This window comes from Penicillium angulare, assembly GCF_028827245.1.
Source record: "Penicillium angulare strain IBT 27051 chromosome Unknown utg000008l_segment0_segment0, whole genome shotgun sequence".
Taxonomy (NCBI): Eukaryota; Fungi; Ascomycota; class Eurotiomycetes; order Eurotiales; family Aspergillaceae; genus Penicillium; species Penicillium angulare.
The window spans coordinates 2,115,923-2,131,707 of record NW_026623167.1 but is presented as its reverse complement, the minus strand read 5'-3'; the positions used below and the strand labels follow the sequence as shown (position 1 = coordinate 2,131,707).

The following is a 15,785-nucleotide window of genomic DNA, read 5'->3' as shown; positions in this document are numbered from 1 at the left end:
TCTTCCAACAACTTATCTTCCTCTCTTCTTCCTTGTTTTGAGCAAGGACTGATCTCATTCGAAAGAGATGGTTCTTTTTAACAATTCCAATGGATTCCCCAAGCAATGAGCAAAGCTCACAAGGGGCAGAGTCAGAATCATCTTCTCAACGAAGCTACTCTCCACGAACGTGTCGGATTTGTCTGGAGACAGTGTTGCCGACTTTTCAACCTTCGGAATTTTTACAAAGACCTCGCGTGGTTTATGAATCCGAAGATCCAGAACTAGGCCGTCTACTCCGTCCCTGCAAATGCAAAGGCTCCTCGCGATATGTACACGAAGGATGCCTCCAAGCATGGCGACATTCAGACCCTAAATACCGGACAAAGATCTACTGGCAGTGCACGATTTGTGGTTTCCAGTATCGACTGGGACGACTGACATGGGCCCGCTGGATTAGTAGTACCGCGACACAGATTATTTTGACGCTAGCCATTCTTTTACTGGCCATCTTTCTACTTGGATTCGTTGCTGACCCCATCATTGACCTTTATCTCGGTCCCGTGGACGACCTTTACGATGAGCTGGAGGACGACGCTTCGTGGACGGAACACTTTCTGAAAGGGTTTGCTGCGCTAGGGTTATCGTCGTGTCTGAGGGCGCTATTCAGCTTCTCGCCGATCCATTGGAATTTCCGTTCCTCAAGCATCATTGGTAATAGTCGCTCCACTGGACGCAATCGAACAGCCAACTTAACATGGCTAGTGATTCTGGCAGGCGTGATTACATTTCTCTGGGTATGCTGGGCATCTGGGCATCGTAATGCTGACTACTCCATCAACTAACCTACATATTTACATTTAGAGTGTCTACAAGGGCGTCCGTGCCTGGAGCAGACGTACCCTCCAACGGGCAGGCGAAAAGGTCATGGATGTTCCTTTACCAGGGGACGAATATGAAGATGTACCTGAAGAGCCCTCCGCCCATCCTAAAGCCGAGTAACACCGATTTTGTTTTGTTTTATTTTTCATCTCAGAACTCGCACTACTTAAGTTACCGTGCTCCTTTCCAATGAGACGTTGATTAGTCGATGTGCGAAGAATTTTCGTTGTCTTCATTAACTCTTGTGTGAAGATCTGAGAGACGGTGTCTGATGGCGTCTGGAACGTCTTGTTCTGCTTGTCAACAGCCTGTCTTGTTAATCAGAACTTCACCTTGGGGAAGACAAGACCAAAACCTCAATTGTATCAGAAAGCAAGCTTCTCTTTATGAGATGATCAATATGCATTTTGGGATTGAGGAGTTGGTAAATACCGCTGTAATTACATTCATGGAATTTAATTCATTATTCTTTTCTAGATTTGTTTCTTTTTTTATTTGAATATAATCTCCTTTTACATAATTTTGTGCACTTGCTTTTCCTTTCCCATATTCCCCTCTCTGTTTATTGTGCGCCGCCTTTCGTTCCTTTACTTCTTTCACTACAAACTTGACGTCGCTTACTTCACGTTGCCTCACCCCCAGTCATTCCTTTACACCATATGTACTCATTAACTGTGCAACATGGCAAAGACCCCTGTTTCATCCCTGCTAGACGCAGTTCGTTCGCAACTCGTCGTTGATTCGGATTCAGATGGTGCATTGTCTCCAGGCCGCTCATCTGAGAGGTGTGACCCAGTCCGGGAAAGTGAACTCACCCACGCACACAATCCACGCAATCGACGCAGTATACACATCTCACGAAAATCAAACAGCTCTTCGGAGCCCTTTCCAGAGTACGAGGATTCCCCACCGATGGACGCAGCCGATGAGGCCTACAAAGAGGCATTCACAGCAGTCATGCAGGAAGACATCAGAATCCATACTGTCGAACCTGCCCTGGAACCACTGTCAGAACAACCCGTGAAGAAGCAATGGGTTCTGGATGAGATGACGAAGTGTCTCTCGAACCCACAGCTTACCGAAGACACCAGGATGCGATTCATAGCTCTGACCAACATGGTTATTCGTCTGGACAGTGCCCTCTTCTCCGGGCCGATATATGACTTCCTCAATCCATTTGCGACAGCTGAGGCCCAGAGCATCGCAAGTTGCATCCTGGACTTCGCCTCGTGGACGAATAGTCTGCTGAAGGAACTTGTGGACAGGGCAGACAACGTTTGGAATGTGCTGGAACTTATCCTGGAAGAGGACATCCCAGAAATTGTACGCTACCAGCGCATGGTACGCTTGGTTTCCGCGTATGTGAACTTCTTACCTCTTGCCTTCCACCTTTGGATTGTAAGGTCGAGATACAAGGTGTAGCTAATTGTATTCAATAGTCATCTGCAGAAGACTCGGCGTCTCGAACAACATTTGCTTCAGTTGCTCCTCGATCTGTACGATGAATGGGTTCACAATGATTTTCTCCGACTGCGCAACGCTCAGATCGTCCAAGAAGCCCCACTGGATAACAACCGGCTTCATCTGACTCGGACACTTCACGCCATCTGGGACGTTCTGTCCCGAGCAATCGAGAACTATGACATCTATCGCGCCTCCTTGAATGCCATCAGAGACAAGTTCTTTACCACGCCCGATGATACCGCTGGGTCTTCGTCGTTCATATCTCTACGTTGTTTTCAAGACTGAACCTAGGACATAAGATCACATAGGGAGAAGCGAAGCGAAGAATTGTACGATGTAATGAATGATGCATGTAATAAATCACGAATGATGCATGATGTACCATGTACCATGTAGGATACTGATGTACGATACGATATTGCCCACTCCGTCAGTTTGACGAGTTAATCAAGAATAAAACATGAACAATTGCACAAATTCAACCCCTAAATTAAACATAAATATACAACTTGTGCTCTCAAGCAGTACTATCCTTATACGGCCCCAACTTAAACAACTTCTTAGCATTTTCCCTCCCAATCTTCAACCGATCCGGCTCCGACATCTCAGCCTTATCAAACCAATCACACCCATCCTCAAAAGTCTCAAAAGGATAATCAATCGAGAACAAAATCCTATCCGCCCCAACCTCAGCCATACAAAAATGCAACGTAGGGGTCGAAAAATGCCCCGAAGTAGTAATCCAAAGATTCTCCGCAAAATACTCCCTTATAGTCTTCTTACACGTCTCCTGCAATCCCAACAGCTTCTTTCTATCCTCAAACCAGTGATTAATTCTCCACATGTCAAAGGGGATATGTTCTCCGAGATGACCGAGGATAATCTGCAGCTTGGGGTGACGATCAAAGACTCCATTTGTAACCATTCCTAGGGCGTGGAGGGATACTCCCTGTGCAAAGGAGAGAGGGGGTCCAACGAGCCATTTTCTATCCGCCCAGAGCTTTTCGTAGATTGTTCCGGTTGGATTGCGTGGGTGAAGGTATAAGGGCACATCGAGCTCTGTGCAGGTTTGCCAGAAGATATCCCATTTCGAATTATCGTAGAAGATCATGTCGTCGCCATCCGGTCCGGCGCGCTGGGTATCGTTTACCAAGGCACCGAGGAATCCGTACTTTGTTACACAGCGACGGAGTTCCTGTGCTGCTTCTTGGGGATCGTGCATGGAGAGGGTTCTATCGTATCAGTTAATATTGGTATTGGAACTTGTTGCTAGGTGTGGTAGGCAAGGAGCTGTAGAACTTACGCAAATGCAGCGAACTGATCGGGGTGCGCCTTCACCTTCTCGGCGATATAGTCGTTGATCTCCACTGCGAGGGCTTGTGCATCTTTCGCGTCCCAGATATCCTGTACACCAGGTGCAGTGTAAGAGAGAATCTGAAGACCAACACCATGCTTCTCGGCGAAATTCAATCGAATAGAGTCCACATCTGTAATCTCGGCAGTGTGCTTATCGACATCAGTGGCGAACATACCCGCCCACCACCTCGTCTTCTCCTGGAAGCGGGGAAGCGCAAAGGCTTCTTCGAGTGCGATCTTGCCGAGCATGGTTGTTTTCTGTTCTTTTCGTTTTATTTCAATCAAGTAAATGTTCAAGATGAATAGTGACACAAAGAAGAACTGGGAAAGAGCGGGCTTAAGAGATAGTTAAATGTCGGAATTTAAGCGGTTTACGTTCTACTCCGCATTTAAGCCCTGCGCCGTCGGAAGGTGGCTTTTATCTTATCAGCTGTGGTACTCTGCACTTATCCTGGGGTAGCTATGGTGACACATTGTAGTGGCCGTACTGTTTTTCGGATGTTGGATGCATGGGTTATCCGACGGTGACGCGGTCCGCTGCACTGAGTACAGTATGTGTTTAATGCACTGGCGGCTCGAGATGCGGGGCGGATCGACCACTTCTCCGGTTGCCGAGCCGATCTCTATCCGACGGTTCAAGCTATAGATACCCCAGAACTTGGAGCTAAGATACTCACAAGGGCATTAGAATTTCTAATGAAACTGATGTGGATTTGTTCGGCTAAAGCGGAATGTCGAGTCTTGTATCATAGGTTATAATCCTCCACTCAACTTGGATCGGCCCAAATCCTGAGATTGGACATGGAAATCGAAACCATCTCCTTCAGATTTCCAAGGCGAGCCTTATACTTGATGTATGTATATAAGATAGAGTGTGGAGCATAAAAAAAACGTTTAGTGTGAGCGACATACTCAACCATCAATTTCTTCTGTTTATTCATAATCTAGCCGAATCATAATGCACTTAAGGGAGCACATCTACACTTGATGGCAGGTTCCATTGAGCGGTCAGGACGTCATGCGGGGTGTACTTTGATCCTCAGGCTTTGTAGAAAGCCGTGTCCCTCAACCATTTTCAATATTTCTCGTTTCAAAATGCATATTTCAGGTCTTTATTTGACACTCGACAACAAAGCTCTTATTGTTGCTCAGCTTGTTTATGATGGCCAAAACCACAAGAGTGTACATACGTTGAAGCATGAGCCCTTACCTAAGCAAGTATCGAGCAGTCAAAATGGCCTCCTCAAATGAACATTTTCCAGCTTTGAAGTCACGTCTTTAAACTGACCCATGTCAAAAGGTCTAGGATATAGAGTCTAGATGCTGAAAATGATTACGTTGATCCTTGCTCATTCCCAAAAGAGAACTGTGACAGATGATCCTTTGTCTACCATGCTGCACTCGACAAAGCTCACCAATCATTTTCAATCCACCAAGAGTTCCCTTACACTAGCTCGCTTATAGTTCATGCAAAGATGCATTCTCTTTGACAACCAACGGAGTACGCGCCACATTAAGAACTCCCAAAAGCAAGAAAGCCAAATATTCGCCTCGTGTTCGCTCTTTGTTCCTAATTCCCCGAAATCTCCTTTTAACAGTCATGATCTTTCACCATCCTCGAGTCTCTTCGCATGACATGACATCTAGAGATGGCGGAGAAAATCGACCCATTCGATGACTACTCATCTCGCGATTTTGTGCCGCAGCCCCAGCGAACAGCAGGGAATGCAGCTGAGCGAGCTAGGCGTAATATAAACGCTAAACTTTCTAATCCACTGGCAGGATTCAGTCATACTGAGCTGCGAAAACAAGGTCGTGTATTTGCTTTAAGCCATGAGATAGGAGATGATGAGGATATTCGGGCCTTCGAACTTGGCGCGATTTTAGCACAGGCCCCGGAAAGATTTCCACGTATCGATGCACTTTGTCCTCGTGAGAAAGCAATTCTGCGTCATGAGGTTGAACATAAATGGTCGCAGCCATGGAAAATGTATATCGTGATCGCATTATGTTCTCTTTCTGCTGCTGTTCAGGGAATGGGTATGTCAATCAACCCATATTAATAAGATAAATACTGACCTTTCTTGTCTCAAGATGAAACCGTTGTCAACGGAGCTCAACTATGGTATAAGCATCAATTCGGAATCGCCGACGACAGCGCTAGAAGTACCTGGCTCCTCGGCCTAATTAACGCAGCTCCCTACCTCTGCTGCGCTCTAATAGGTTGCTGGCTCACAGTCCCATTCAACGACTGGTTCGGCCGTCGCGGAACAATCTTCATCACATGTATGCTCAGCGCTCTCTCCGTACTATGGGGAGGTTTCGCGTCAGAATGGTGGAATTTATTCCTCTCCCGATTTGCGCTGGGCTTTGGTGTTGGTCCAAAATCAGCAACTGTGCCTATTTACGCTGCTGAAACGGCCCCACCCGCTATTCGTGGTGCGCTAGTTATGCAGTGGCAGATGTGGACGGCTTTCGGAATCATGTTAGGTTACGCTGCTGATTTGGCTTTTTTTCGGGTCCCCGATACCGCCACTGTTGTTGGGATGAATTGGAGGATCATGATAGCTTCTGCAATCATACCAGCTGTAATTGTGCTGACATTTGTCTTTGCCTGTCCTGAGTCTCCTCGTTGGTATATGAGTAAGAATCAGTATTATCAGGCTTATCAGTCTATGTGTTGGCTTCGGCATCACAAGATCCAGGCTGCGAGAGATATCTTCTATATGCATACTTTATTAGAGGCAGAGAGGAATATGAAATTGGGGCAGAACAAGGCGTTGGAAGTTATTCAAGTGCCTCGAAACCGACGGGCCATGGTAGCGTCTGAGATTAACATGTTTATACAGCAGGTAAGTTAAAGAGAATAAAGCCAATGGCACTAAATGAAATGAAAGCGAAAAGCTAACATTGTACTACAATTTACTAGTTCTGCGGTAATAACATACTTGCTTACTACTCATCAGCCATATTCATGGTACAGTTCCCCATCATTTCAAATGAACGATATTAAATCCTAACAATAACATTTCATCACAGGACGCCAACCTCAAAGCTGAATCCGCCTTACTGGTCTCCCTCGGCTGGGGAATGGTCAACTGGCTCGGTTCAATCCCAGCAATCTACATAATCGACACCTACGGCCGCCGCAACCTCCTCCTAACATCCCTCCCCCTAATGTCCCTCGCGATGCTCTTCATAGGCTTCAGTTTCTGGATACCAATAACAACAAAAGCCCACTGCACCTGCGTCGCAGCAGGAACCTACATCTTCGGCGCAATCTACGCCCCCGGAGCTGGTCCAGTCCCCTTCACCTACTCCGCAGAGGCATATCCGCTCTATGTCCGATCACATGGAATGGCACTAGCAACAGCCACAACGTGGTTCTTCAATTTCATTCTTGGAATCACATGGCCGCCTATGCAGAATGCGTTTACGCCACAGGGTGCGTTTGCAATCTACGCTACGTGGAATATTGTTGGGTGGTGGCTTGTTTTACTTTTTGTGCCTGAGACGAAGGGGAAGACGCTTGAGGAGTTGGATCAGGTGTTTTCTGTTCCGACAAAGTTTCATGCGCAGTATGGGTTGAGGCAGGTTAAGTATTTTGTTAAGAGGTATGTGCTGTTTCGGGAAGTTAGACCGGAGGTTCTTTATGAGATGCAGGAGGCTAGGTATATCCCTGAGGATTTGGGATATAATAGTTGATTGAAATTCTCGGGTTGGGAATATAGATATGGGTGCATTATGGTAGTCGAAGATTGGGAACTTGAATTTGAAGTTATGATGATTTGAATGAGCGTTATGAATCTGGACGCAAGGCGAAGGACATTCTCTGTATAACTCAAGCAATGTCTTTTATTATATCAGAAGGAGAAGATGTCTTCAGTATCTCTATTAGTAATTATTGTTACAAAACGTTTGTTAAATTCGATTAGGTATAAATTCTGGAGATTACTATATGTAGTTCCGGCGATTTAAAATTAAATTTGACACATGATTAAGCAAGGGAACCACAAGCTGCAGTACGAAGATCGGCCTGGCATGGCAGTCGTCGCTCACATACAGTCAACAGATCAGTATATTCTAACCTATGAGTACTGTGGGTCAGAAAATTGTCAGGCTTATTACAAAGTTTTATCATCGCCATTGACATTCAACTCCGCGAATGGAGTACTAATATTGTCGAATGATGCCTCCAAAACAGCACCGGTTGGATCTCCATATGTTATTTAGACACCACGTCCGGATAAGGCAGATGGGTCTAGCATGATTATCATGAATGCAACCTCAGGCTCCGAAGTGTTTGTCAATGACGATTCGGCTGGTCAAAATGGTTGGAGGGTGGTAGATATTAAGTAGTGGTCTGCATATTCACGATCTTTGAGAGTTATTAATGATGCGGATGAGAGGCGCTTGCTTTTGAGAGCTGGAGGTAATGTGGTGGCTGATACCTCATGTCACTGGGTTTCATGTGGTGTGATTGATCTTTCTGTTTTGCTTTGAATGGTGGAATCAAGGAGGGCCGCATGATGCTTATGCCTAGACGGTTCGAGGCGAATTTCAGCGCGAAGTCAATTATGTTCAAAACATCGAGCCATTATTCTACGTATGAAAAATTTGATTTTATTCCGCAAGTGGCTTTGCGTTCGAAGCGACTGAATCCATTTGAGATAGGTCCTGAATTTAAGAACAATATCTAGGCATTTATTACAGGCCCAGAGGTGCTATCCCCCCCCCGCAGTTTCTCCCTATCTTTAGTGTGATAACTTGTTATAAGCTCTCTAGTTCACCCATGATTTAGCCACACAGCTATTGCAACGCCCAGGGCAATCAACGAGGCTAAAAGTACCTCGCATGGAACTAGCATGCCAATCATTGCCATACTTGTTAGCGTAGCGAATATGCCGCCCGCTGGAGTAAAGCCGCCATACATCCACGACTGAAAGGCTGCCGCTAATGAACCTGCCACATATTTTAGCTGATGATATCAAGATCTGAATAGATCCCACAATTAAGAATCAAAACGTGGGTTATACCTGGCAAAATACCGACTGGGCCGAAGCCCAGGCAAAGAAAAATAATCATTAAGACGGTAAAGGTAATCCACCAGGCTGTGATAGCAGCCAGTATGTCTGTAGCTAGCTATCAGTCACCGAATTACCTATCATATCACGACGTTGCTCACCAGGACGTGAAAGCCATTGTAAAATCTTCTCGGAAAAGTCCTTCCACGACCAAGATTCCATAACTTGTTGTATCCATGTCAAAAGAAAAGAACGATCCTTTGCAAACTGACCGAAGCCAGCGCTAAGGATGTCAGGCCGGGTGAAGTTGAGGTTAGCGACAAACAGATCGAGCGGCGCCATTCTGATGGGGAAGGTGGTGATGGAAATTTACGAACGGAAAATGTCTTGTGAGAGATGTAGAACTCTTTATGTATGGTAATAAAAGTCACTCAAAAAGATAAGCGCCCAAGTTTACAAGGGTGGCTGCAGTCATTGCATACGCGCCCGATGGGCTGTGCTTTTCAGTGGACAAACGAACACGAATTCCCAGCCCATTGTGGCTTGGTTTGTTTGTCTGAATTTGCCTTACAAAACAAGCAATGGTGTCATTGCAACAAGATCCGGTACTTCATTGGTTGACCGACAAAGTAGTTTGATATACACTATGTACGGGGCGTGTGAGCCTTGGTGGGTCTCTTGCGCAGGCCGAGTGATGTTAGTACTTCAATCACCGCAAGATGGGGCCAGTATAACGGAGTTGGCCTGTGCAATCGATTGATCTAATATGTTTAAAAGATTTCAAGAATCAGCTATTATTTTGATCAGTTTATCTTGAGTACATGATTATTACTAGGTGACTTCTAATTATCGACTAGTCCAGATTCGGCTTCCGTTCCAAGGTTCCTGCTCTGACTGGCAAGTGTATGCCTGAGGCTCTAACACGCGCCCCTCCTTCCTTTTCGGGTAGATCGTTAGATCATCCTTCTTCACCCCAAAGTGTCTTCCCGCCAAAAACGAAACCATACATCCCGAGGATCTTCTTTCTCTTCAAGATGACTCAACCTTACTTTGGGATCTGAGATGAGTCCCGTTACAATGTCCTCAATCCAATCGCGCCTTTTCTGGAAGTGGCAGTGGCGGACACAGTTACCAAGCTTGGTTGGCATAGGAGATTTCAGACTGTGAGGAGGTACGGCTTGCATGGCGATAATCGATTACATTATGGCCACATTCCATTTGTTCACAAGTATTATCGAGATTTCTTTCTTGGTATTCTCATCGATGAATACAATATCCGACTGAACATACAGCAACAGGAGAGAATCGAACGAAAGATAAACAGTCTACGTCCGCCACTGGAATCTGACGTTCTATACAATGAGGAGCAGCAACGGGATTTAGATGAGGTCGGAATCGATTACAGTGACCTATCACCGTTACTTCGCGATTCATCGGGTGTATTACACCAGGAGGAACCAAAGACTACTCAGATCCCGGTGTTTCAGACGACCCTCTGTCCACGAGTCACCAAATTCCACGAAAAGGGTTTCAAAATATTACAACACAAACTTGACGAGACAAACCATCAACGCAGCCAGCTTTCACGCAGGCTATACGAGATGGAGACCATGCTCCCGGACCTAGTCAAGCAGAACTACGAATCTATTCGAAAAGACCCAAACGGGTACATGCGAAAGGAGTTGGTGAAGGATTGTGCCGATCGAGGTGGATGTTGCGGTCACCGATTGCGGATGTTGTGCAGCGCGTGCCAAAAATGTTTATAAAAAAGGCATTGGTCATTGTACGGTCGAGTGCTTTTGTTGTGTTGGCTTTCGAGGTTTCAGACTGTCTTCACAGGAAAAGAAGGATACACTTAGGAGAATTATGATGATTCTCAAACGTGATACTGCGACGAATTAAAATGGCGAACGCGCTAAGTAGTTCAATGAACATCATGCCCCTTGATGCCGAACTGCGAGATATCTATTATCTAGTATCCCCCTTGAAACTTGAACCCATGATTGATTTCTCATTTTTGCCCCTTTTCAGCCGACAGAGAATTAAAATACCTTTTAGTAACTTCAAGTACTATTTAGGCCCATGGGATATCGCCAAGCCAAGCCTCAATCCTGCGATCTCAACATCGACGCTTAACGGTGACATCGACGATATAGTAACTTCGAAATGTAATCTTTCCTTCTCTTTGAATAAAACTACTGGCGTAATCTAAAATATTTGGAAAAATGTCATTTCTCCCTTTACCTTTCTGTATGTCTTTCTACTTGCCTGTCCATTGATCCATCATGATGTAGAGCTTATAATACAGGTAGCGTTGTAATAAAAAGTAAATATTTTCTAGTATGGCCAAGGGGTTTTTTCCCGATGATCGCTATGGGCCCCCATATCTCGTAGATCCCGTCACTCCGAGTCCTTATTGCCATGCCACAGTCGCGATACGAAAGGAGTGCAATTCCTGTCATCAAATTATTTACTTTATCGGAGAAACCTCTGATCTTGGTTAAGACATATTGATCCACAATGCTTGAATATTGATTATTAGATACAATGTTCCAGGTTCTCTACGTCTGCTGTGTCAAGGCAAACATTTTTCCAGACACTGTAGTAAACCTAATTCCAAGGATCAAATCTAGTATCATTGCCTTCCCAGCCTGTCAAGGTTCGAAGACGTCGATTAACTCCGGGTCGAAGGTATCGATACACGATGATCAGGGATTTGGAGTGACCACCGTTGGGATCATCACCGATCAGTTCGTTGCAGACCCTGAAAGAACCTCCATTTCTGGCAGCACCCTTGAACTTCGACAGCAAATCCTTGTAGTCTGAGGTTCCGGAATCATAGTAGACTCTGCTGCCGTATGTAATAGATAGGATCTGGACGTCATCATTTTGAAGCTCGTCGAGAATCTTATGATCAATACTGCTCCTCTGCTCTCTCAATTCGTTGATTTGAGCGTCCTTTTGATTTCGTTGCTGTTCCATGTCACGGTTAAGTGCCTGGAGCCGTGTATTCAAATCTTCGCCTTGGGCTTTGAACTTCCCCATCCACTCGTCACGCGAGTGTTCGGCCTCTAACTTCTGTCCTTCAAGAAGTTTTATTTGGGAGGTAGCATTCTGGACGTTTCCTTCAAGAGTTTGAATTCTCAAGGCAGCTGCTTCCTCCCTTTCGCGGCGTTCACGTTCCAGTTTTTCAGCCGCCTGGGATTCTCGAAGATTGGCAGCGGCAATGGCTTCTCGCTTCCGGCGGTCATTTTCGAGAGTGCTTTTGCTGGTGAAATCATTCGGGAAGGCAGACTGCTGGCCAGACCGATTGCTTTGATATTTAGGGGCCACCATGTTGACTTTTGGAGCGAGAAGAAGAGCTGGGATCTTTTCCTTCTTTTTGTGTGCTTGTGATTGAAGAGGAGTGGAGTAGAGTGTGGAGTGATAATTCTCATGGGAGGGCGAGGGGACACCTTTTATAATGAGAAACAGGAAAAATGGCCACATGCTGCCATGCTCGGCTGAAATGACCGTCTACCGATCTTGCAGGAACCTGAACCACCGCCACCTTTTCTTCGCATATTCTTACCCCATACTTCGCTCCAAATTAGTTCGTCTCGCGGTCACCGACTGATGATCCAGCTGGCTTTCATGAACCTATCTTAGTAGGCATTCGTGCTTTTTGGAATAATGCGATTTATCGATACGCCAAGTTTGGATTCACTTTCCAGCTAACACGCAAAATTCTAAGCAAAGGATTGTCGGTTAGAATTCTACCGATTGACTCTTTATTTTGATTTTGAAATACTTAAAGTGTGAATTATGCTGACTTTACAAAGAATGCATTCCTAACTGACTAAATCCAAGACACTAAATATGATCAATAGTTTGATGCATCAAAAACTCCCAGGATCTCTCCAGTATACTTGCGCCACAGCAGAATTCCTAGCGGTTTGCGGGGCCATTTCTCCAGCCTTGACCACGTTCCTGACCTGCGGGATTTCTCTTACTCTCAGCAGAGGTGAAGTTCACAGTGGGATTAGCCTCGCTCGGGTTATTATGGACACCAATGGAGGATTTATGACGCTCAAAAATCCGTTTCTGGGAAACCGGTTTCTGCCCGTCAACTTGTGTTTTGATAATGACTTTTGGTCGAGGCCGCGCCTGGGTTTGAGGCCGCGTTTGGGAAAAGACTGCAAGCAAACTCGTGTCTTTTTTATTGTCGACGACCGAATTGTGCTTGCGGGGCTTCCTCCCGACGATTTCCTCTCGCCTTTCCTCGGATTTGTCTTGTCCCTCTCTTTCAAGGGGGCGGTCATGTTGAGAGCTGTTTGGTCTGCCCTCCTCCTCTTCATCCAATTCCTCGCTTTCTGCCTCTTCAACCTCTTCGACGAGTCTCGCTCCTTCGGGATGTATTTCGAGTTCATCGAGGTCATCAGCATGCTCTTCGATTTGATTGAGGACTTCCTCCACCCGTTCAATCATTGCTTCAGCCCTCAGGCCCTGATCAATTACCTCGTCCACTGGATTCAGATTTGCCTCGGGCTGGCCAGGAAGAACGGGGTCATTTTCAGTGGGCGCGAGGAGGTTCTTCGGCTTGAAGTCCCTGGCAGCGTTTCCGGTGGCACTAGACTCCATGGCTTGGATCTTCGCCATGTGCCTTTTTAGCTTTGCTTCTTCGCCCAGGTACACAAGCTCTGAGCATTCACTTGGAATCTTTTTGAGATCAGTGTCGTCTAGAAACACTTTAAGTTCATGACCAATCTGTGCCTGGCCTGTGCTGTGAAGTAGCTTGCCCAGATTGCTTAATAGACTACCTAACGGCTTGTACGGTTTGGGTACATTTTTGGCGCTGCCCTCAAGACCCTTCATAACAGCATCCGTGACGTCGTTGTCATCAGTAAAACGGTGCTATACAAAACGTTATCAGTGTGATTCTGTGATTGTGATCATACTTAAGGTTTCTAAAACAGAGCACGTACCTGCCAGACTTTTGGCCGACGAATGCCAAGTCCGACGGATGGATGATAGACAATGTATCTCCGCCGAACGCCCAAGACACCACGGCTTTGACCGTAGCAGAAGGCCCCGTTTAACTTCATGGTAACCCATGGAGATTCATTTTCAGCACCAACGTCACGAGCTATGTCCTTGAGATGGAAGTGAATCAAGTCCGTTTGACTTCTGGCGTATTCATCCTCAAAGAACTCTGCCGCAATGAAGATCTTTGTTTCACCTATGTAGTTTCAGTGAATGCTTGTTAAACCAACGCTTGAGATTTGAATATCATAATGAGGTAAATCCACTTACCCAGAACCGTCATCCTTTTCTTTCCCTTGTAAACAATGGGGCTTGGGACTAGAAGCTTTTTGTTCGCCACGAATTCTGGTGTAGGCACTTTTTCCTCCAAGATACCATAGTAGCACTTAGCCACGTAATAGGTGTTCTCATACTTATTCCGGGCAACCTCCCAATGAATTCTAACCTGCTCCTTAGCGGAAACAGGGAAAGTAATCCACTGGGAAGATGTTGCGATGTTGGTGAATTTCAGGACCATAGTGACGTTGGAACACGGAATCTAGACAGATGGAAGATAAACACGGACAAGGTAAAAGTTGGAGTATTTACTATCAAATTGAATATTCCCTTATATTTCAACTACAGAAAAACGAGCATTAACAGTGTGCTTAGAATAAGCTATGGTAAAATGGACTTTGCAAGCGATCGGCAAAGAACCCCGGGTGCATGATGCATGTGCTCCACCCACAGGGGGCAATAGTGACCATCGGGAAAAAACCCCCCTAGCCATAGATAGCAGATCAAGTGGAAAGACAAGTAGAGAAGCAAATAGAGGAATGCCTTTTTCACCGATGATCGATAATGTCTCTCGTACCTGCTGCGCTCAACTCTTCAGCAGCGTCGGATTTTGTTAGAGAGCGGGGCTAGTGGCGCAGCCATGGCATCAGTGGCTCCAATAGCAAGGGGATGCCGCTTCGCACAAATTGCCTGGTATTCGAATAGGTTCGCGAACGGAGCTAGCAGAAGCTGCACGACCAAGCCCGAGCGACAAACTTCTCCACACGAGCTCAGGGGTAGTTTGGCGTCCTCGGTCAGCCCGAGACTGGCCATGCGTTTCTGGATCTCATGATCAAGCCTAGCGACGCGGGCCAGATGTTCGCTCGCCTCTTTCTGCATCTTAACCAGGCCCTCCACTGACGTTGAACCATCCGGCGAGACCCCCGGATACTTTTTGACCTCGCCGTCGAGAGTATTGAATCCCGAGAAGGCGAAACTTGCCGACGATTTGTGTTCTTTAAATGTTTCTGTGTGAGAGACACTGGCGGACCAAAACAATACCTTCACAGTGACGGTGATTTTAAGGGTCTCTTCAGACGAATATTCCGAGCTTTCTGCAGAAATGCAGGCGCCTGCATCGGCGCCAAGTTCATACCCATAAATATAGTAGTCTCCATATCGTTCGCAGAAGCGGGAGTCTCCATCAGGCTGCGCGAGGAGTGTGGAGGCTTCGAGTGAAAAATCCGGGGGGCGGTCTAGAACCACGCGGCCCATGCGGAACGACGCGTTCCGTGAGGATTGAAAGGCCTAGCGCCAAGGGTGTCACGCGTCAACATTTGCACCATTTGAACCAACATCGGGGATAATTCAACACTTACGTTTTTTGTCTCGTTCACGTTCTTGTCATATTCACCGGTTACATTGGCATTCAGGAAAGAATACCCGACAGTGACACCAAGCGAGGCGCTCAGGTGCTCGTTAGAAGATGCAGAACGAGTGGAGAAACCTTCACGGTAAACTCCGACGCCGCCACTAGCGTCAGGAACTATTGTGGCTCTGACAATTGACTGGGCGCTAAACGGAGATGCCGTCGCTTTCCAAGGACCATCTGAGAAGTCTCCCATCTTGGACGAGTCGAACCCTGCCAATAGTGACCTTTCTTCCCGACTCCATGGCAGTGCTATCGGTGCCCCCGCCTCGGTCTGGGCTTGCAGGGTAGGCAATGCGGGGTCGTTCTCGTTCTTCATGATAGTTCAAATCAGAGGAAAAGGATGTGGATGTTGACTAGACTGAGGGTCGCGA

At 46.3% G+C, this 15,785-nt stretch overlaps 9 protein-coding genes across 9 annotated transcripts; 4 read left to right on the top strand and 5 right to left on the bottom strand.

Annotated features, from left to right (window-relative positions):
- Positions 1 to 89: 89 nt before the first annotated feature.
- On the top strand, positions 90 to 981 carry N7478_011455 (E3 ubiquitin-protein ligase MARCH; the record flags this gene model as incomplete). Its single annotated transcript, XM_056927669.1, has 2 exons — positions 90 to 776; positions 844 to 981. 2 exons carry the CDS (start codon positions 90 to 92, stop codon positions 979 to 981), a joined length of 825 nt encoding a protein of 274 aa, XP_056774717.1.
- Positions 982 to 1,542: 561 nt separating this feature from the next.
- N7478_011454 (uncharacterized protein) lies at positions 1,543 to 2,610 on the top strand (the record flags this gene model as incomplete). The annotated part of the gene is made up of 2 exons (XM_056927668.1): positions 1,543 to 2,219; positions 2,301 to 2,610. The coding sequence occupies 2 exons, from the start codon at positions 1,543 to 1,545 to the stop codon at positions 2,608 to 2,610; spliced, it is 987 nt and encodes a 328-aa protein (XP_056774716.1).
- Positions 2,611 to 2,842: 232 nt separating this feature from the next.
- Positions 2,843 to 3,930, bottom strand: N7478_011453 (amidohydrolase family protein; the record flags this gene model as incomplete). Its single annotated transcript, XM_056927667.1, has 2 exons — positions 2,843 to 3,557; positions 3,629 to 3,930. The coding sequence occupies 2 exons, from the start codon at positions 3,928 to 3,930 to the stop codon at positions 2,843 to 2,845; spliced, it is 1,017 nt and encodes a 338-aa protein (XP_056774715.1).
- Positions 3,931 to 5,330: 1,400 nt separating this feature from the next.
- On the top strand, positions 5,331 to 7,386 carry N7478_011452 (uncharacterized protein; the record flags this gene model as incomplete). Its single annotated transcript, XM_056927666.1, has 4 exons — positions 5,331 to 5,721; positions 5,776 to 6,533; positions 6,611 to 6,658; positions 6,721 to 7,386. 4 exons carry the CDS (start codon positions 5,331 to 5,333, stop codon positions 7,384 to 7,386), a joined length of 1,863 nt encoding a protein of 620 aa, XP_056774714.1.
- Positions 7,387 to 8,819: 1,433 nt separating this feature from the next.
- Positions 8,820 to 9,047, bottom strand: N7478_011451 (uncharacterized protein; the record flags this gene model as incomplete). The annotated part of the gene is made up of 1 exon (XM_056927665.1): positions 8,820 to 9,047. One exon carries the CDS (start codon positions 9,045 to 9,047, stop codon positions 8,820 to 8,822), a length of 228 nt encoding a protein of 75 aa, XP_056774713.1.
- An 861-nt stretch (positions 9,048 to 9,908) lies between these two features.
- Positions 9,909 to 10,471, top strand: N7478_011450 (uncharacterized protein; the record flags this gene model as incomplete). Its single annotated transcript, XM_056927664.1, has 2 exons — positions 9,909 to 9,956; positions 9,998 to 10,471. The coding sequence occupies 2 exons, from the start codon at positions 9,909 to 9,911 to the stop codon at positions 10,469 to 10,471; spliced, it is 522 nt and encodes a 173-aa protein (XP_056774712.1).
- An 844-nt stretch (positions 10,472 to 11,315) lies between these two features.
- On the bottom strand, positions 11,316 to 12,041 carry N7478_011449 (uncharacterized protein; the record flags this gene model as incomplete). The annotated part of the gene is made up of 1 exon (XM_056927663.1): positions 11,316 to 12,041. The coding sequence occupies one exon, from the start codon at positions 12,039 to 12,041 to the stop codon at positions 11,316 to 11,318; it is 726 nt and encodes a 241-aa protein (XP_056774711.1).
- A 591-nt stretch (positions 12,042 to 12,632) lies between these two features.
- Positions 12,633 to 14,244, bottom strand: N7478_011448 (uncharacterized protein; the record flags this gene model as incomplete). The annotated part of the gene is made up of 3 exons (XM_056927662.1): positions 12,633 to 13,598; positions 13,670 to 13,923; positions 13,998 to 14,244. 3 exons carry the CDS (start codon positions 14,242 to 14,244, stop codon positions 12,633 to 12,635), a joined length of 1,467 nt encoding a protein of 488 aa, XP_056774710.1.
- A 353-nt stretch (positions 14,245 to 14,597) lies between these two features.
- N7478_011447 (uncharacterized protein) lies at positions 14,598 to 15,730 on the bottom strand (the record flags this gene model as incomplete). Its single annotated transcript, XM_056927661.1, has 2 exons — positions 14,598 to 15,290; positions 15,362 to 15,730. 2 exons carry the CDS (start codon positions 15,728 to 15,730, stop codon positions 14,598 to 14,600), a joined length of 1,062 nt encoding a protein of 353 aa, XP_056774709.1.
- Positions 15,731 to 15,785: the final 55 nt, after the last annotated feature.